This window comes from Centruroides sculpturatus, unplaced genomic scaffold (assembly GCF_000671375.1).
Source record: "Centruroides sculpturatus isolate CEXI.00-Female unplaced genomic scaffold, Cexi_2.0 scaffold14, whole genome shotgun sequence".
Lineage (NCBI taxonomy): Eukaryota > Metazoa > Arthropoda > Arachnida > Scorpiones > Buthidae > Centruroides > Centruroides sculpturatus.
In genome coordinates, this window is record NW_019384312.1 from 1,697,535 (window position 1) to 1,719,306 (window position 21,772).

General features: G+C 32.3%; 2 protein-coding genes across 7 annotated transcripts in view; one reads left to right on the forward strand and one right to left on the reverse strand.

Annotated features, from left to right (window-relative positions):
* Nucleotides 1-21,772, forward strand: part of LOC111622348 (FGFR1 oncogene partner 2 homolog) — a 72,976-nt gene that overhangs the window by 46,842 nt on the left and 4,362 nt on the right. The gene's annotated exons all lie outside the window — the stretch shown is intronic.
* LOC111622298 (liprin-alpha-1-like) overlaps nt 1-21,772 on the reverse strand; it is a 39,698-nt gene that overhangs the window by 14,062 nt on the left and 3,864 nt on the right. Inside the window, exons 2-6 of one of the 6 annotated variants that reach the window (XM_023364669.1) lie at nt 20,394-20,524; nt 15,145-15,219; nt 11,916-12,055; nt 9,931-10,030; nt 9,587-9,668 (exon numbers count right to left, since the gene is read on the reverse strand). In XM_023364669.1, the coding sequence (XP_023220437.1) occupies nt 9,587-9,668; nt 9,931-10,030; nt 11,916-12,055; nt 15,145-15,219; nt 20,394-20,524 (528 nt within the window). Of the gene's footprint in view, nt 1-9,586; nt 9,669-9,930; nt 10,031-11,915; nt 12,101-15,144; nt 15,220-20,393; nt 20,525-21,772 lie in introns of all 6 variants that reach the window. The other 5 variants (XM_023364675.1, XM_023364660.1, XM_023364665.1 and 2 more) reach the window with 5 other exon arrangements.

Here is a 21,772-nt window from a genome sequence, read left to right on the forward strand (position 1 = left end):
TTAGATGATCCAATTTCACTCTGAGTTAAAAACTTCAATTTGCAAACTTAAAAGAAAATCAGCTCCTGGTAGGTATATAATGAATTAATTTTTTATAACATCCATAACTGATGAAATGTGTTTAGAATTACTCAACCTCTTTAACAAGATTAAGAAAACATCGAAATTTCCTGAGCATTGGAAAAATGTGTTGTTGCAAGTGATTTACAAGAAAGGAGATAAACTAAAGCCTCAAAACTATCGTCCAATAGCGTTGTTAAATATCTTTAAAAAATTGTTTGCCGGAATTTTTCAAGGAGCATTTGTTAGAGAAAGAGGTACTATGTACAACATCTTTATACTTAATGGTTTAATACATTATGTCCTGTCAAGAAAAAGACGTAAAATCTATTAGATATTTGTGGATTTGGAAAAGGCTTTCGATAGAATCAATTTTAATATTTTATGGGAAAAGTTACATTTATTGGGAGTTTCAACTTTGTTCATTAAGCTACTTAAAAATCTATTTTGTAACACAAGGTATCACGTGAGAGGAAATCTGGCAAATACTAAGGATGTCATTTCTGGTGGTGGTTTGTCTCGGGGAAACCTTTAAGTCCCCTGTTGTTTATATTATTTATCGCAATTGTTTTCTTCCTCTGAAACTACGGGATTTGCTCTTGGAGAATCTGTTGACTTGCATTGCTTAATGTACTGATGATGTAGTTCTTATGGCAGATTCAAAAATGGGTTTGCAATGAAAACTTTCTTTGCTAGTTAATTAAGCAAAAAGAAATTATCTCACAGTTAACTTACAAGAAACGAAGGGAATGGTTTTTCACAATGGAGGCAGACTGCTTAAATCTGATAAGATATTTGTGAATAATACTGAAATTAGTTGTGTGTCATATTTCAAGTATCTAGGAATAAATTTTTCTTCTTTTGCTGTGTATAATCATCATTTTGATTTAATAGCCAAAGACATACAAAATAAGACAGCCTCATTCGTTCCTGTAGAGTAAGCATATAGCCTAAGTTCTATGAGCAGTATCTTTAAACTTTTTGATGCTTTTATTGGTGTTCTAAGATGACTTATTTATTTCCTGTCTGGGGACTGGAGTTTCTGTCTAAAATAGAAAATGCACAGATGAAATATTTTAAGAGACTCTTTAAAATAGAATGTTCAGCTTCAAGCTCTGCAGTTAGTCTTGAATTGGAAAGACCTCCATTGGAATTGAACTTTGTCAAGGCTATTCTTCTGTTTTGGTCAAAAGTTATGGTGTTACCCTTGTACGATTTCTGCCAAATTACTTATAATGTTTTGTTAACAGCAGTCAAACTCGATAAGAAAAGTTAGCCTGCTTCAGTTACGAATATTTTTGATAGCTTGGGTTACTCCTTTTTGTTTTCAACTCAAATTATTAATATTAAATTAAATTAAAATATTGTCGACAATATTCACAGCTGAAAGATTTAAGGAAAGGACTTTGTCACTAAATGGAGTAAAGAATATGATACAAAAATTTGAAAAAACAAATTGTATGTGACTTTGGTTAGAAGCATGTGATCTATTGCAAAAAACAATATGGAAGATGCCATACTTATGGTCGCAGAAATCCATTTATCCTGCTGCAATCGAAGCTACCCATAGTTACTGTCACGCAAGTATCTTGGCAACTATAAAATTCTATAGACCATCCTGAAATGGTATCTTTATAAAATTCAGAAGGTGCAACATAGCCTAGAGAGGAACTATTATTGTGAGAGGGGACTAGAGACTATTATTGTGAGAGGGGACTAGACTGATGAAGAGCATGTGCAAAGTTTTGAAGCAAGGGATGTGAAATATTTTTGGCCACCAACAAATATCTGCCTTGGCTTAGTGATTAAATGTTTCATGTAACTGAGATCCAGTCAGCTTGTTAATGGACAGTAGTCAATCTAAAGGGTAGGTATGTATGTGTAGAAAAGTGTATCTCAAGACTCTGGACAATAAAATTTGTTGAATTCTTTTCCCTAAGAAATGTCACAAGATTAATGAGGTACCTTTTTCTTATGTGGCAATGTAAATATGCATAACTACCATATATGAAGTCCTATGTCCACAAAGCACCTCTACATACTGACTACGTGGGTTTCCCACAAACTATAACCAGATCTGAAGACCTCATGCATCTATCAGCAAATCAGTCATTACACAAATCTCAGCTTTGTAGAAACTGTATAGCCTCCATAACTTTTATGCTTATTGCATATACAACAATGCAATTGTTGCGTACTACATTTGGCAATGAAAACTAATTTCCCAAATGTTTTCTAACACTTGGAAACCACATCCTGACCTAAACCCATGCAAATTTTTGTTATGGAGTTATTTGGAAAGCAGAGTTTAACTAGGTTAAATTTAATCACTTACTAAACTGAAGGCAAGGATAACATGGTATGTTTCAAGCAACTTTATTTATTTGAAAATTCTCTTTCCCACATTCTTATTTAGGTAACCACCAATTTTCATTCTGATCTGTCAAGTAAATTCTTCTCTACATTGCTCTTTTGGTAAAAGTCCATCCTTTATACATGGGGCATTTTCTAATTTTGCTCTCTTAAGACACCTCTCTAATAGATGTGTCCTAAACACACAGAAATTTTTTGGGGTGAGGCGTATAATAAGAGCTATAAGCAAAAATTCATCGGATTACTTACTGACTCTGCACTGAGTACTGTCAATTAAATTATAACCATCCCATACATTCTGAAGAATGTATAGTTGACTCTTGATAACTCAAAGTAGGAGGGGAGAGAATAATTTGAAGTACAGAAATTACTATTATTTTAATGCGATTGTAAACAGATATTGTTCAAACTTTACTTGGGAAACAATTTTCTATATTTAGTGTGTATATTATGGATACAGTTAAAAAAAATTAGCAGATTACTTTCATTAATGGTACAATGTAATTTGATATTGATGATCCATTTTCAAGACAAGACAAACTTGAAGCACTCACATAGGGCATGGCCTCTTGGAAATGTTACAAAGTATCAACTGCTGCTCTAAAAGATTAGAGTTTAAATCTAATAAAACATTCAATTTTTTTTTTGTTTTGTTAAGAAGACCATGAGTGAGAATAGTAATTTCTTCACTATTATTGGCTTTCTACCAACATCATGCCAATTTACAATGTGAAATTATTTGTGCTGCCGATAAAGAAAACATTTAAGTTAAATTCTCATGAATGGTATGCTTCAAATACACCTTTGTATTGAAAGAAGAAAGAATGAACCATTAAGTGCAATGGATCCAATGCTGTAGAAAGGTACTTATAAGAGCTCTCCACATTTGCCAGAAGAAAATCCCTCAGTTTGATGTAAGTTATCGCTCCAACACTACCACACATTTTCATTCACAAAACCCACAAGAATGACCAACAGTTATGTCCTGTAGTGGATAAAACAACTTTGCCCACCATTAAATTGGAGAGACTACTTAACAAATACCTCAGTTGCCATCTACAGGAGCATCCTTGTACAGTCACCAATCTATAACAAGTACTTCAAAAACTGCGTAATTTTAAAAATTCAGCAGTTGCTACTTCACAAAGATACCGCAGTTTCAGAGCTATAACTTTCATCAAGCTGAGGGATTTTCTTCTGGCAAATGTGGAGAGCTCTTATAAGTACTTTTCTACAGCATTGGCCCTATTGCACTTAATGGTTCATTCTTCCTTCTTTGAATACAAAAATGTCACTTACCTGCAGAGTAGAGGTGTACCTATGGGTAGCCCGCTATCAGGAACATTGTGAATTAGTGGTCAGAAAGCATGAGAATGCCATATTGTCTAAATTTTATGGTGATATAACATTGTATGTCAGATACATCAATGACATTCTCATAGTATGGAAAATACCTAACCTCGAATTGGTACTTGGGTACTTTAACAATAACCCTTTCGACCTATCACTGCGGACTGAACAAGAGTTGTACAGCTATACATTTTTCTGGACATCAACATCAAATTGAAACATGATCAACTTTTGATCTGTGTTTACTGTAAGGAGTCATATTCACCTCTATTCATACCATACGATTCGCATAACCCTTATTGTTACAAAGTTTCCACTTTTCAATCTCTTGTAAAGAGAGTCCACACACATTGTTTGGAGAAGAGTGAAAAGGAATTGTCATGGATCTCATCACTGGCAATACAACATGGATACCCCTCCTCTTTGGTCAAAGGTCTTGTAAAACAATATCTACACCTGGGGACAGAACCATACCACAGGAGGAACAAATGAAAGTTATTATGTATGATAGAACACTTTCTAAAATCTATAGAGAAATTTCCAGGACCACTAAGGTGTAGTTATCATATCATATGTATGTGTAGAAAAGTGTATCTCAAGACTCTGGACAATAAAATTTGTTGAATTCTTTTCCCTAAGAAATGTCACAAGATTAATGAGGTACCTTTTTCTTATGTGGCAATGTAAATATGCATAACTGCCATATATGAAGTCCTATGTCCACAAAGCACCTCTACATACTGACTACGTAGGTTTCCCACAAACTATAACCAGATCTGAAGACCTCATGCATCTATCAGCAAATCAGTCATTACACAAATCTCAGCTTTGTAGAAACTGTATAGCCTCCATAACTTTTATGCTTATTGCATATACAACAATGCAATTGTTGCGTACTACATTTGGCAATGAAAACTAATTTCCCAAATGTTTTCTAACACTTGGAAACCACATCCTGACCTAAACCCATGCAAATTTTTGTTATGGAGTTATTTGGAAAGCAGAGTTTAACTAGGTTAAATTTAATCACTTACTAAACTGAAGGCAAGGATAACATGGTATGTTTCAAGCAACTTTATTTATTTGAAAATTCTCTTTCCCACATTCTTATTTAGGTAACCACCAATTTTCATTCTGATCTGTCAAGTAAATTCTTCTCTACATTGCTCTTTTGGTAAAAGTCCATCCTTTATACATGGGGCATTTTCTAATTTTGCTCTCTTAAGACACCTCTCTAATAGATGTGTCCTAAACACACAGAAATTTTTTGGGGTGAGGCATATAATAAGAGCTATAAGCAAAAATTCATCGGATTACTTACTGACTCTGCACTGAGTACTGTCAATTAAATTATAACCATCCCATACATTCTGAAGAATGTATAGTTGACTCTTGATAACTCAAAGTAGGAGGGGAGAGAATAATTTGAAGTACAGAAATTACTATTATTTTAATGCGATTGTAAACAGATATTGTTCAAACTTTACTTGGGAAACAATTTTCTATATTTAGTGTGTATATTATGGATACAGTTAAAAAAAATTAGCAGATTACTTTCATTAATGGTACAATGTAATTTGATATTGATGATCCATTTTCAAGACAAGACAAACTTGAAGCACTCACATAGGGCATGGCCTCTTGGAAATGTTACAAAGTATCAACTGCTGCTCTAAAAGATTAGAGTTTAAATCTAATAAAACATTCAATTTTTTTTTTGTTTTGTTAAGAAGACCATGAGTGAGAATAGTAATTTCTTCACTATTATTGGCTTTCTACCAACATCATGCCAATTTACAATGTGAAATTATTTGTGCTGCCGATAAAGAAAACATTTAAGTTAAATTCTCATGAATGGTATGCTTCAAATACACCTTTGTATTGAAAGAAGAAAGAATGAACCATTAAGTGCAATGGATCCAATGCTGTAGAAAGGTACTTATAAGAGCTCTCCACATTTGCCAGAAGAAAATCCCTCAGTTTGATGTAAGTTATCGCTCCAACACTACCACACATATTTTCATTCACAAAACCCACAAGAATGACCAACAGTTATGTCCTGTAGTGGATAAAACAACTTTGCCCACCATTAAATTGGAGAGACTACTTAACAAATACCTCAGTTGCCATCTACAGGAGCATCCTTGTACAGTCACCAATCTACAACAAGTACTTCAAAAACTGCGTAATTTTAAAAATTCAGCAGTTGCTACTTCACAAAGATACCGCAGTTTCAGAGCTATAACTTTCATCAAGCTGAGGGATTTTCTTCTGGCAAATGTGGAGAGCTCTTATAAGTACTTTTCTACAGCATTGGCCCTATTGCACTTAATAGTTCATTCTTCCTTCTTTGAATACAAAAATGTCACTTACCTGCAGAGTAGAGGTGTACCTATGGGTAGCCCGCTATCAGGAACATTGTGAATTAGTGGTCAGAAAGCATGAGAATGCCATATTGTCTAAATTTTATGGTGATATAACATTGTATGTCAGATACATCAATGACATTCTCATAGTATGGAAAATACCTAACCTCGAATTGGTACTTGGGTACTTTAACAATAACCCTTTCGACCTATCACTGCGGACTGAACAAGAGTTGTACAGCTATACATTTTTCTGGACATCAACATCAAATTGAAACATGATCAACTTTCCATCTGTGTTTACTGTAAGGAGTCATATTCACCTCTATTCATACCATATGATTCGCATAACCCTTATTGTTACAAAGTTTCCACTTTTCAATCTCTTGTAAAGAGAGTCCACACACATTGTTTGGAGAAGAGTGAAAAGGAATTGTCATGGATCTCATCACTGGCAATACAACATGGATACCCCTCCTCTTTGGTCAAAGGTCTTGTAAAACAATATCTACACCTGGGGACAGAACCATACCACAGGAGGAACAAATGAAAGTTATTATGTATGATAGAACACTTTCTAAAATCTATAGAGAAATTTCCAGGACCACTAAGGTGTAGTTATCATATCAGCACACACTGACAATTTTTTTACTCATCAGAAATGATAAAAACACTATACATGACTCCTATTCTCCCGGTCTTTATGCAGTACCAATGACCAAATCAACCGCACATTATTATATACTAGTAGCCTGGGATGCCCCCTAGTGGGCATTCTTTACAAATTTCCATGAGGCACGATTCCTTCGACTTTTTTGTTCCTATCAATATGCTCTACAGCTCTGTTAAAATCCAAATGGTAAGATTTACCCTCCGAATGAAGAGGTGGCGACCCCCCCCAAACCGTAGACCCCTGTACTAACAATAAAGTCAAAGGAACCATTACCCCTACTCGCGACCCTTCGAGAGATATAAGCCCCTGAAATAATAAATTCCTATTACAAATATACTGAATTATTTATATTGTTATATTGACCAAATAATAATTTATTGGCCAAATGAATAATAAAAATTTATATTGTTAATTTAAATAAGAATTAAAATTGTTAATTTGAATGTTTGAAATATGACACATGATAAGGGGTGCCTCTAGTGTCCGCTATCAAACGGTTACGGGACAAACGGACACCTGTTGAATGGGTTATATATATAGATTGGGGCGACAGAATTAACACTAATACCAAACAAATTTGATATTAGTGTTAATTCTGGTGTAGACATTAGTGTGAGATACGCAGTGGGTCAGGGGTCAATCTCGTACTGACCACTTAATCTGCACAGGCTGGTAAAGCCCGATCTCGGAGTCGTAGGATGGCTAGGAGGGCAAATCGAGTGGGGAGTGCGTCAGTAAGTCGACAGGTTTCCTCGGATAGACAGGAGACAGGTTTAACAAATAACAAAATAAAGGTTTATTCTATAGCTAAAGTAATTTACAGGATTATACAAGTTACTGATTATAGCTTAGATGCGGATAACATAAATTTATCTAAGAGGGAGCTGTAACTATTCACTATGCCGCGTGAGAGTTTACAAAGAGAGTTGTAGTGGCGGTCAGTTATACCTTATGTCGGAGGACGGTATGCGATGATCCTTCTGGACTATGGAAGCTGGCTGTCTGACACACGCTTATGTCTTCTACCGGCTTCTCCTCGGACAGGATCGGGACGGGAGACACTGTATTCAGACCTTCCTGAGGATCGCGTGGAGGACGGTCGCACTGAGGGGACGATCGCCTGGAACTTCCCGTGACGATCGTTTTCATACAATCGTCGTTGGCACTGAGCCAACAGGTCGTTCACTCGTTATGCTGACTAATTAGCACGTGCACGTTGACTAATTAACAAACGGACGATGTGTAAGATTCGACATCCGATCTATTTCCGTTATATTTTTTTCCATCCTCTAATGAAAAAAATAGGTTAACCCTAAAAATTTTCGAACTCAAACCCCTCGGGCTCACATTAGGATGAAGGAACATGAATACTCTATAAGAAGCTGTCAACTATGATGTTAGTGACTTATGCTGCAAATGAAGATGTACAAGTTGAACTTTGGGACACAAAATTGTTTCACACGGTTTCTGATAGGCACACCTTAAATAAATGGAGGAAATTGAAATCTATAGAGCATTTAAGGATGGAGTGGGCATTAATTTCAAAGAAATAGACACACTGTCTACAGCATGGCATACTATTTTTTAACTGTTGTAAACCTCTCTCAGATACATCCCACCTGATGGTGCAGATATGAGTTTACAATAAGGATATTTTAAAATTAATAAACATTTCTCAGCAATAGAAGGTGTTTGATGTTTCATTATTTTGACACAAATAAGATAAATTAATTTCCAAAAATTTAAGTATGTCATTGCAGATTATTCTTATATATGAAACAAAATAAATTATATGTAAATTATTTAAAATTATTAATATAAGTTAAAGTATGCCGTGTTCCATTTATGATGTTAATTTGAACATGTAAAATGCATTTGATTTTTATATGTAGCTGTTTTTGTTCTGTGATTTATACCTGATGTGTCTATTTTAAATAGATGAAAACATTATTAAATAATTTCTTTATTTATTAATTACATAGTTGCTGGTATTGGTTTGATTGTGTGTTTATCTAATCCCAGTTTTGGAGAGTTACTTCTTGTTCTCTCTCTTGTTCTTTGAAATTAAGCATATATACGTGGATTGGTATTTTAGCCAGTTTTTATTGGTTTATTTTAAAGATTTTGTTTTTATACCTTTTATTTGTCAATTTTCTATATTTTAGCACATTCTACTTTTTTTTATTTATAGTTTTACTGGTTTTATCCAACATTTTTAAATACTAAGTTATTCCAGTGGTCACCATTAGATATATTTAGTTTTACCATATTATACACAATAAAGACTGATGAGGGCATATGGCTCAAAGTGTTTTTCCTTTAGAAAATGGTAAAAGTAGATTTTATTTTCTATCAATAAAAGGGTTCCTGTATGATGAGTTCCCCATAGCAATTCTGTACTTTATAGCTTCTTTGTTCTTTGGAATTACCATTTGTGTATGCTACATTATTAAACAAACCATATACATGCAGGGTTCCAATCACTTTAGTCCACATCTAACATGATATGTTAGCCATGAACTAAAGTCATTGGAATTGTACATTTGAATTAGAGAGGACCTTTAATACCATTTTCACTTACGAAAATAAAAAATTTATTTGAGGCTAAAAGAATTATGCTGGAACAAAAGTAACATTTGACTTAGCAAGAGTCAAACCATATCATATCACTTCAAACATATATAACTAAAATAAATAAACTTATCTTTAAATAATGTAAAATAACTAAAGTATGTAATGTTTAATTTGAAGTCAAAATCCTTGCCTCCAACCAAGCGACGATCGTGGGCCCATTCCACAATGCGAAAGGTGTACCCGCTTTCATTGCTTCAGCTAATAATTCATGCCTACAAAACACCAGTAATTACAAAAGTGAGCAAATAATTACAAAATAGATTTTTGTAATTGCTAAAAATATGCATGCTATACTTTAATATACAAATAATCCAGATAGGAATTGTGGCCTTTAGACTGACTAAAATTGCCTAATATAAGACAGCTACGTAATATTTACTGCAAGTGTAACTTATCCAAAATTCTTATGAAAAACTTCAGCCTTAACTTATTAATTTATTAATAAGAGAACAAATTGAAGACACGAACACGTACTTCCTCTTCGTTCTTCTGTCATAGTCTGCTTTCTGCCCTAGCCCACTAGATATTGCCGACGAATCCGTTCCTATTACTTCGCTGTCCGAGTAAACAGCACCTACAAGTACAAAATGTAACAAATTTGGTATTAGTATTAATACTGGATGTTAGAAAATTTTTGTGAAACTGATGAAAATTATTACAACTTAATAAACTGAATTTACTACATACGTAAAGTATAAATGCACGTACATAAATTCATTAATAATTGAATTTACTTATCATTAAAGGTAAGCATCTTGATGACTTTAAATTATTAGTTTAGAAATACAGAAAACAATGGAAATTAAACCTGCAACTGTCAGAATTGCAAGTTGAAATCTGATGAAACAGTTGGAGATAGAGTAATCTGTTAAGTTTATTAGTAATTCAAAAGTAAAAGATAAATGGGAAATTTGATTCAAATAAATTAATTAAAAATTAATGAATAACTAAAGTATGTATAAAACTAAATAATTGTGTGGTGATGTTTGATAAAGTGCATTTTTTTTCTTCTTCTTCCTCCTTTCTTTTCACTTAGGTGCTCTTCTACTTCTTCTGCCTCTTGCAATTGTTCTTTTTGATGTTCCTTCTGTGAGATCCGAAAGGCCCTGGGTCTAATTTGTGAATTTTTATTAAATATGTTTAAATATAGACACAAAATATTACTTCGATTTGTGGGAAAAACCAGATAACAAATGTTATTTCCTTTCATCGAAGAGATCATCCTCTGTTTTTCCGTATCTGGTTAAAAATCTCGCTCAGATGGGAAATGGTTACCCCTCATTCATCCCCCTTTCGTCCGTTCTCACGAAAGAGTTACTGGACGATGATTGGACGAAAATTTTGAAATATAAGGGGAAATTAGTCAGAATTCGGGGAGTTCTTCGACAGATCCGAAGCATCTAAACTCCACGCAGTTTTCCTCCTGATGGCCAACGCCCATAGCAGAGTCCGATAGACTAAGTCCCGAGTCTACACTTAGAAGAAGTAATATTTTTATATTTTGTGCACGAATTGATCTCCCATACGAAAGTAATAAGAACCCTATCTACAAGGTGTCCTATATCTACAGAAACAAAGACGACAACTAACAGGTCGTATGTTTAGAATCATTTTTGTGAGCTCTCTCTCTCGAACGCGCATTAGCATAGATTTAGTCGTAGTCTTTTGCTTGTCGCTAAAGGGTTGTAATCGAAATTTTTGTATTCGTTTGTTTGAGATTTATTAAATTTACTCTTGTTTTATTTTATAAGAATGTCTCCTCAATTTATTTCGAATCAGATCGTAAACGCGTGTTAATCCGCGTATAATAAGTTTGATTAACTGGTGTCGGGATCCTGACAGAAGGAAGAAGATGAATTCGCCATCACCAACTTCCGCTCTAAATTATAATATAACAGTAAAGCCCTCCACACTCGTTTCCCTACGACTGGGAAAGGCCGTTCTTTGGACAACCGAGAACTGGTTTTACCGACTAGTGCCCGTAAGTGGCGTAGATTGAGCTCTGCGTCCTTGGCTAAATCTCACACTTCCCACACTGACTTCCTTTACTTGTTAATTCTTTGATGCCCTTTACCTTTTATAAGAATGTTGTTTGTGCTAGTGGCCTCATTAAATAAGTAGGCTGGTCCCAATACAGTAATTTTTATAGCTCAATTGAGACTTATGAAATGAGTCATAACTGTGTTTGTTTTGTGTGTTTAGAAAACTCTTTACATTAAAATCCTTACTTTCTCAAGACTAAGTGTTTTCAATAACTAATTCTTTAAACAATCAGAAGTTTATTCCATACTTTGAGATGTAAGACTTATATTTTTAATTATTTTATATCAAAATATGTACATACCTTGATTCATTAACTCTTTATTCAATGCTTCTTTTGCTTTGGCTTTTTCTTTTTTACTGAAAAATCTTCNTAAGACTTATATTTTTAATTATTTTATATCAAAATATGTACATACCTTGATTCATTAACTCTTTATTCAATGCTTCTTTTGCTTTGGCTTTTTCTTTTTTACTGAAAAATCTTCCCAGTGAAGACTTAAAACCCTTCTTCTTGGGAGGTGTCTTGTGCAGAGAATCTTGCGAAGAATTAGCTGAACTGAGAGGGGAAGGAGTGCTAAGTAAACCTCCATCCATGGTTTGCCTGATAAAAATATTGCTATGTAGGAAAAATTGCATGCAGAAAACTAATAATAACAAGCAAATTAAAGCCAAAAGAAATAGCAAATAAATTCTAAACTGAAAAATATTAATAATTTATCTATTATTATAAGCAAGTTTATATACGTATATATAAAATTTTCAGTCGATGGAAGCTACGTATTAGCAAAACAAGGCAAACAAAATAAAAATTCACACTAAGCTAACAGACAGAAGCAGCCATAGTTAATATATGTTATCTAAGGGAATTAAATGATACAAAAGTGCTTTGAATATTTGATTTTCTCTCATATGGGACGAACCGTTGGTGTCTGTAACAACTCGGAGAGTCGAAAGAGAAAAATGACATTTCACAGAAAGGGAAACTTCCCAGCCAATTTACAAAAGGGGATTTGGATGACATTATAAGATTTAACAAAGACCAGAAATAAGTTTATTGAATATCTGTTAATTTATGAAATATGAATAAAGGGAAGAAATGGTTTAATGCACCAAAAGAAGTCTAATTTAATCTGGCAAATAAACCATCTTTTAAAAGCTTACTGTTTCCAAATTGCTCCGAGTGGGATTTACATTCATTTTAAAATGCATTGCATGCAATTCAAAACAAATATAGCTTTTAATCATAGAGTTGTAAGATGTTCTTTCCTGAAATCACTTAAATAATCAGCTGGCCTTTTAATGAAATGATTTTTATTATTGGCAATATGCAGTCAACTAAAAATATTCATGATTTTATTGCATTAGATTATTTTTTAAATTTGTTCAGTAGCAAAGTTATTACATAAAAGGAACTTACGATAGTTTAAGAAAACTTCTCGCGGCCCTGTGGGTACTAAGAGGGCCTTTTTAGGAAGTCTGTTACGGGTTCAAATGGGCATGCAATTGGATGGCAGGAGACAGGGCGTGACGTATCTGGACAGACCACCAATAAAAAATTCTTGGGGTTTATTGACCTACCCGAATTCAATTCTGGGTGGCTCTGAGTGGCAAGCCAATACCTCGGCAGTCTAACTTAAGATAGCAGAAAAGTCGTACAGAGGAGGCAAAGAAATTGGCCAGCTTTAAAAAGATAAGTAACTGAATTTGAGGATTTAAGCTTTGAAAAATTCAATTCATTTTCTATTTTTGAATTTTATTTTTAGTGCATTAAAACTGTCTGTCAATAGTGATAAATGCAGTTCTTTATTTTCAAAACTGAGAGAATTTAAGATAAAACAAACTATATACTAAAGAATATTAGATACATTTGCCAAGTATTTCTCCAAAGACAATACAATAAGATGCTATTTATCATTACACAACACAGCACCTTTGTCATCTAGAATGCTACTTATACTAAAGCATACAAAACTTGACAAAAACCCATAATTTATAAAATGAATATTGCAACCAGCATAACTTTCTATTTCGTAGTCAACTATCATTATTTGTATATATTTGTATTAAGAGTTTGCTTCTCTTACCCCAAACTGAGTAACAGTATTCAGTAAGGATATGTGGTGAGATAACAAAGAATGAGTATGTATGCTGTTTGAGTTGTCTTGCGAAATCCTAACTGGAAACATGGCAATTGAGCAAAGAGAGATTCTTGTCATGACGATCCACTGTCGAGTATTGCTAGACACGAGAAATTTTTCTTCCTTTTTAATTACATGCAAAAACCTGTGAGGATGACTAGCAATCCAGCCCATTATTCTATAAGTATACTGGCAGATCTCAAACTTTTTCTAGTGCACTTTGTGAATATAATTAAGAACATACTGTATTTTAAATTATGAATAGTTGCAGCAATAGTAACTTAAAGACCTAGACTAGCTATTAAATTGATCATAGTTGTAATAAATCTTTATAGATTTCTTCTCGTTTTTAAAATATAATTTTGTAATGTTTGCGTCAACCATTTGAAAATCACTGGCATAGAACGCTATTCGAAACAATCTTTGGCATTTATTACTTACATTACAATGCCATCTTTGCATAAAAGGCTGCACTTAATTGCTTTATAGATTTCTTCTGTTTTCTTTGCTTCTATAGTAAACTCTTCATCATCGGCAGTTTCGTTATGTTTGGAATGTAGCCCAAAGGTCTATCGAGTAAGGCAGAAGATGTATCCTACTTTATGCCAGAATTTAAAAGTTGTCAAGTGGGTGTATATATATATTTTTTTTTCTGGTTCGCTCGCATTCAATATATGCATATCCCTAATTAAACAGATGCCTGCTGGTTTGTGCAAAGAGCCTGGCTTCCAGAATGAAAAGACTGACATATATCTTAATATTACAATAACTGAAACAGAATTATAAGGATCAATCTACATTTGCTAGAAATATATTATGAAGCATTAATGTATTTAAAACTTTTAACTTAATAAATAACAAAGGGATTTTACTATGAATTAATTTTACAGGTTTCTAATTCTTCCAAGTCTCAAACATTTTGAAAATCTTAAGTTTAAGCTTTGGAATCGATTCGTACAGAAATTCTAAAATAAACATTATTATTTGTGTATCTAAATACGCTCTTTTGTTCCTAAACTAAATTCTATCTGTCAAACTAGAAAAAAAATAAAAATACTGGAAAAATTTTCACGGAGAAGACAGGAAAAAATCTTTCCCAAAGCAAAATAAGTCTCGAAAATGGAAAACACAAACACGACAGTCTAAAACTTACAAGAAATTCCCAGAAGAAATTAAATTCTTAAAATTCTGAATAAACCACTAGAATTTTTATATTAGAAATTTTTAAAAATTTGATGGAGTTTTTAGGAATCGTCATTTCGTTACCTTGTTTGAGTAGAAGTTATAGAATTGTAGTTTGAAAAAATAAATAAAAACTAAACTACTTGCACTTTTATTTTAAATTATAAAATAAAATACTAAATTATGGATAATGTAAATCTAATTTAATTATTTAAAAAAATTTATTTACGGGTATAAATTTTAGATAGACATAGACTAAAATTAATGTTTTATTCTGTATTTATTAAGTAAAAAAAAAAAAATAAATTTGACATTTGAAAATAACCTTAGCATGTCTTGAGAAATGGAAGATATATTGGCTAGAGTTGTGTGAGGGTTAGAGATGGAATTAGGCACACTTCTTTGCAGAAAATCATTCCGGATCGGGAAGCGCATTTAAATATAAAGGGACAAAAAACACAAGAAAATATTATATACAATTTGCATTCATGCAAGAAAGCGTAATAAAACAACTATTATATAATTATATAAATTAATAGCATTAAATCTTTATTTAAATTAAAATATGCTTCGCAAAACTTATAAAAGAGAAATTAATAGAAATTTAATTTTAAATTATAATAAAACTCTGTTTATGCAAATATTTTATATTAATGATTTTATATATATAATGAAAAAAATCAACATTCCAGATTATCTCAATTTGTCTAACATCTAAGTGGCCGCCAGTTTATTGTAGAAAGTCCTACTGGGAGGCATCTGCCCGAAAGATTGCCGACTTGTTGCATTGCCGTATTCCATTTTAAGAATGGTTTGGCAGATGGCCAAACCATTCTTAAATGAAAAAAAAAAGTTTTGATCTGTTTGCTCTATATGTTTTGAGTACTCTGTTAAAAATTCATAGGTGCAAGCGCCCAAAAATGAAAGGTGAATAAATTTCTTTGTTCCTAAAAGTTGTATTAGGTTGTTCGGAAAGTAAGTTTGCTTTTTTTACCACTAGACGGATTAGTTGTATTTTTCCCGCCGTTTTCGTTCTAAACCATATTATCATTATATATTTTGACAGCTAGCATTTTAAGGCTTATTTGTAAAAAATTTTGTTTGATTCTGTGCAGTTGTTTATTTTTTGTGTACCATCAAATATGGAAGATCGAAAGCATCATTTTCGGCATATTTTGCTTTTTTATTACCAAAAAATCAAAATGCTGTTCAAGCAAGATAAAAATTGTGGTACATGTATAGAGATGATGTGTTGAGAGAAAGACAGTGCCAAAACTGGTTTACAAAATTTGGTTGTGGCAATTTCAATATTGAAGATGCACCACGTTCTGGATGGCCAGTTGAAGCCAACGAAAACAAAATAAAAGTACCGATCGAAGCAAACTGCCAAATAACAACACGTGAAATCACTAAGAGATTAAATTTGTCAAAATGAACCGTTTATGATTACTTGAAACAAAATCGATTTTGTTTCAAAGCTCGATATATGGATTCCAAATGTTCTTACAGAGATGTCTCTTTGATGGGATTTTAAGGAAATTCTTTTTTGGAGCTTTTACCAGACAATTTCACAATTAATTCGAAAGTGTACTGCCATGAAGTAAACAAATTGAGTAATATCATCAAACAGAAAAGGTGGCCAGAATTGATAAACAAAACAGGTGTAGTGTTTTACCATGATAATGCCAAATTTCACACAAGTTTGGTAACTCGTCAGAAACTGTTACAGCTTAGATGGGACGTGCTATCGCACCGACCATATTCACCAGATTGAGCACACTCGGATTATTACTTGTTCCGGTCTATACAGATTTTTTTTTAACTGTGTCATTTCAAGTAAATGTCTTAATGCCAAAAATCACTTGGATCAGTTTTTTGTAAGCAATGATCAAAACTTTTATGAATGTGAAATCATGTTACTACCAAAAATGATGACAACAGGTATTTGACCAAAATGGTTGATATATAATTCAATAAAATATTTATTTATTATAAAAATATTGTTTTTTTTTCCACGGAAAAAAAATGAACTTACTTTCCGAACAATATTTATGAACATTACTGATGTATTGCTTTGCAAAGCAGCAAATCGCAAGAAATGGGAACAGAATAGGAAATACACATTTGTATCCGGGAGAGAGCTGCTTGTTGTTTGGAATAATTCTTCATGTCTACATCTAACATGCAGTTCACTTCCCATGCTTTGTGACGTAGCATTGAAGCAAATCAAATTTAAACAAATTAGCATTTAATGCTTTTTACCCACGTTATTTGTGTGCACGGGGTATCCTTTCTTGCTAAATCGGAAGTGTTCGACAATCTTGTAATTGACTTTTTTCTTGTATTGTGAATCCTTTCAAGATAGAAGCACCAACTTTCAAATTTTATTACTAGGAGACACTGCAAGCAGCCTCCTCTTCTAGCACTTAGTCACTTTAACGTCACATTCACAATTGTAGATATCTGCATTTATCAGTGGGTGTGAAAGGACTTTACAACACATCCCATAAAGACTTAAAAATTTTTGGAGTAATTTGATTTATACATTCAAAATATTTCACATCTGTTGCAAGACTTTTCCACATTTTAAAACTTTCATTTCTTATAGATCAATATGAAAAGTTTGCACAGATTTTGATAAAAGTATGTACAATGCATAACTAAAACATTCATTTTGTGATTTTGAAAAAATAGTTAAAAATAATTTGAATAATCAGAGCTTTATTACAAAATTACTAATCTTAACTGTAAATAATAAATTAAATATGAATTACAATTAATTTTATAAGTAATACTTTAAAGTATATAAATTATGTATTCATAAATGCTTAAAATTATTACTTAGGCATAATTTTAGCAGATTTAAAATTTCAAATCAAGGGAATCCAAATGTAAATAAACTAGATTTTATGTAGTGAAATAATAATAATACAAATTATTTATACCGATATAATTTCAAGTATTGAAAGTGACATTACTGCTGCCGTTTCTGACAAAAATCTGTCTCGGACATTTGAAATTATAGAATTCTGAGCTTCATGTAGAATTGTCTACCATAACAATACAATAACAACTACAGTGTAAATAATTATTTTCTTTCATATGCAATTCTGTGTTTTATATCTCACAAAACTTGTTATTGTTTTGTATTCTTTCTTTGATCTGTTTATTTTAAGGAGTCAACTTTCTTATTTTTGTTAACAAAAATGTTTTCAGCCTGTATTGTTGGGACTTGGATGATTTTGCAGATTCTTTAATTTCTGACTCTTCTTCTATGCCAAGACGGCCAAGTCAAAACCTATATCGAGATGATTCCTTTTGTGATGTGTCCAATAGAATTCTGTGGCGCCGGGATGTTGAAAACTGCAATTGGAAAATAGCACGTTGCAACACTGGATGGCCTGTGGAGATCTGCATAGATGAATAGATCGAACTAACCCTCGTCCCTTCCGGGCAATCAACTTTGGTGGAAACCAAAGTACCACCACTAGCACTAGCATGGCCACTCTGCTCACACACAGTCTGAGAGCAGAGTGGCCATGCAGACCACAACTCTTGGCAGTATCTTAGATTTACATAAACCAAGAGGTTAACAAATTTTTCACATAGAAAGGGATCAATCTTCTGTATATATACAATGAAAAAAATGATTAATTTTACTTTGGAAAACAAGAATAAAGTTATATTCATTCTTCTTTGAGAAATTCTAAAAAAACAAAAAAGTTGTAACTGACAATGGTTCAAAATAAGTCGAAAATATTTTATTAACAAAAGAAAGTCTATCTCCTTAAAATAAACTGACCTGAAGGAATTCCAGTACTATTTAATTCCTGTCGACTACAGTATGCTCCGAAAACTCGTATATTTGATACTCATCAATGGGAGCATAAGCCATTCTGCATCTTGTTTAAAGTGGATTCTTTATTTCTGTGAAAATGTTTATAGCATTTATAAATATACACGGCCAGATGCTCGTGTAATATCTGCAAGCTTTTTTATCGGATAGTAGTTAGGCCGAGGAAATGCCAAACACTATTTTGCATTCTTAATGAATGCGTGTAATGCTTTTCTATGGCAAAGTAACTTCTCTATGAGAAATGCTCTTTTATATGACAACATTATTGTTACATCAGAGAACAAAGCATATAAGCTATCAGTTTTAACTGATAACATTATTGCTCAATTATCAGTTTTTATTTGGATGCAAATACCTTAGATACTGTTACACCAAATTAATTTCTGTGCTTATTTAGCATGAGAGCCAAGAATTAGCATGACATAAATCACAAAATTATTAATAGTATATTGATTTGTAATGCACATCCAAATTATTTTGTTTCAATCAAACACAAGAACATTTTGCATAGATTTTTATTTAATTTTATCTGCTTCTATCTAAATGCAATGTATTTAAAAATTGCAAAAAATTCTTTACAGTCAACAAAAATTTAGTATTAATAGCAATATATTTTACTGAATGATTTGAGTGTACCTAATATATTCGAAATGTTTTGTTAATGGTAATTTAAAATAATGAGAAATTTTTATAAGTGAATGGGAATAAACATTTACTAAAAGCAAAATTTAATGATTGATTTGTAATTAAAAATTATCATCAATATTAACATTTAAAAACAGATTCTGAAAAAGAGACAATGCTTACTTCAGTTTCAACCTGTTAAAATCATATTGTGTGTTGTGGTATTAGTAGTAATATACTTGATAATATATACCAATTGGTACATACTAACCAGTATATTAGTGCCTAGGCCAAGCATTAAGGTGAATAATTTCGCAACATAAAAAGCCACGTGTTCACATATTGATGGCCTTTTGTCTGCTAACAACCGTATCTGAGTTCTATCATAAAAATAACCGGCCTTAATATGATGAATTTTTCATATTAAGACCGTTTAATAGTGCATCCAATATTTTAAATGTGTAAAACAGGTTAATATTTCTACAGAAAATTATTTAGGAATCTATAAGTTATAAAGGATGTATAGTAAACGAATCTCTATAAATCGAATGTCCCAAGTAAGATTGGCCCCATTCTGGAAATGATAAACAAATTTAGGCAAAATGTACTCGTTGGACGTTTACAAAAGATGCCGATAGCGGTGTCGTCGTGCATTTTTGCACTTTTCTGTATGTGCAATCGTATTCGGACTGAACTTGTGAAATGTCAGTAGCTTTTAATGATTTTGTGAATTCTTTCCTTTCGTATACATATTGTTTCTGAATCGATCTTGTACATTTTTCCTATTTTAATATCCATTATAAAATTTACGTCCCTAATATTTTCTCATCTCGGTCGGGCGTATTTTGAGTGGGACACCTGCATTACAAGATATTGCACAGACGCATGTACATAAATTAAATACTTTGGCTTAAATTTTGATTTTGCAACTGTTTTTCCCATTCTGTTTATAATAAAAAAAATTATCTGTTTGAAATTTAATTTATCAAAGTAAATTTTCATATATAAAAATGCTAACAACAACTACAGAATAATGAAAATTTTTCTAACAAATCAAAAAATATATAGAAAAATCTCCATTATCATCGTGTCACCTTCTTATTTCTTCACTGTTTAATGCCAACGCCTGAGCAACTCGTTCTAACCGCAGAGAACGTGGTGTCGGAGGACTGGTCTCTCTTCTGATTAATCTACTGTCATCCTTTGATTCGCTTGAAGGATGGACCTAAATCAAAGATTGGAACAATGAAAAACTTTCTGCGTACATTTACGACATTATTTAAAAGCAGCTATAAAAATTGATTGAATAACTAATACTTTTAAAATAAAAAGTAAAATTGCAAAAAAGAAAAAAGGGGAAAAAAAACAAAAAAAAAAAAAAAAAAGAAAACACACAACAGCTGCCCTGAAATTAAAACATCACATTCACAAATGTATTCTGTAAAAAGCATTTTCAAATAAATTGAGGTTAAGTTTCATATTTAGAAAAAATGTTATCGTGTGCAAAATTGATCCTTCGTTCAAAAGAATGACTCTAAAAGATAAAATTTTAGTCTTTTAAACCGAAAAAAAATTAACTGTTTTTGAAAAAGATAAGCCAAAATGAAATAAACAACCGTTTGGTTACTTCGGTATACGAATAATCGGTAAATACAAAAAGTAAATTGACATTTGCCGAACGTTCCACAGTAGTAATAATATTAAGTGCATGTCGAGCAAAGCTTTCAGTTTATTTACAAAACAAATGAAATTTTTAATGCATTTTATTATATTTTTCTTTTTTTTTTTTTTTTAAAAAAACAAAAACATTGTGTATTTTGCAATGACAGAATTTGGTAAGAAAATTAGGAAAATCATTAATAATTAATTGAAAATTAGAATGTTGTGAATATAGTTTAAGGATTTTGAGCATCCCGTTTGAATTCTTAATAATTAATGTCTTAGGAAAAGTCGATCAATGAACGCAATTTAAAGATTTGACATCTCGACTGACAGAAAGAGAAAAAAAATGCTCCAGTGAGATTAAACTTGTCAAAATAAATAATGGATATCATTTTGAATCTTTTATTTTTAAGTAATCACATTAAAGAATATTTAATAATTTTGAAAATTGTCTTGACATATTGGCAATAATCATTTTTTTAATACAGAAAATTCTTGTAAAGATTCGTATGAGCTTTGTGAATCTATCCAGGACAGACAGAGTCAACTAATTTGACAAAACCACTTCTAGCCTTGTAAGGTGTTGGCCTATCACTCCAGGGAACCCCGGATGGAATCTGGATGAGGAAGTTTGCTTAGGTTAGGTCTGGATTCCCGTTACAACTCTCTCCAAACCCGCAACGGGTACAGAAAATAAGGCACTCGGGAATATTAAATTTAAATTAAGAATTTTATTGAGAAGTGGGTTCGATATACCTAGATCCATCTACAATAAACTTCTGAGGGTCTGGTACTAGTTTAGATCTAATCT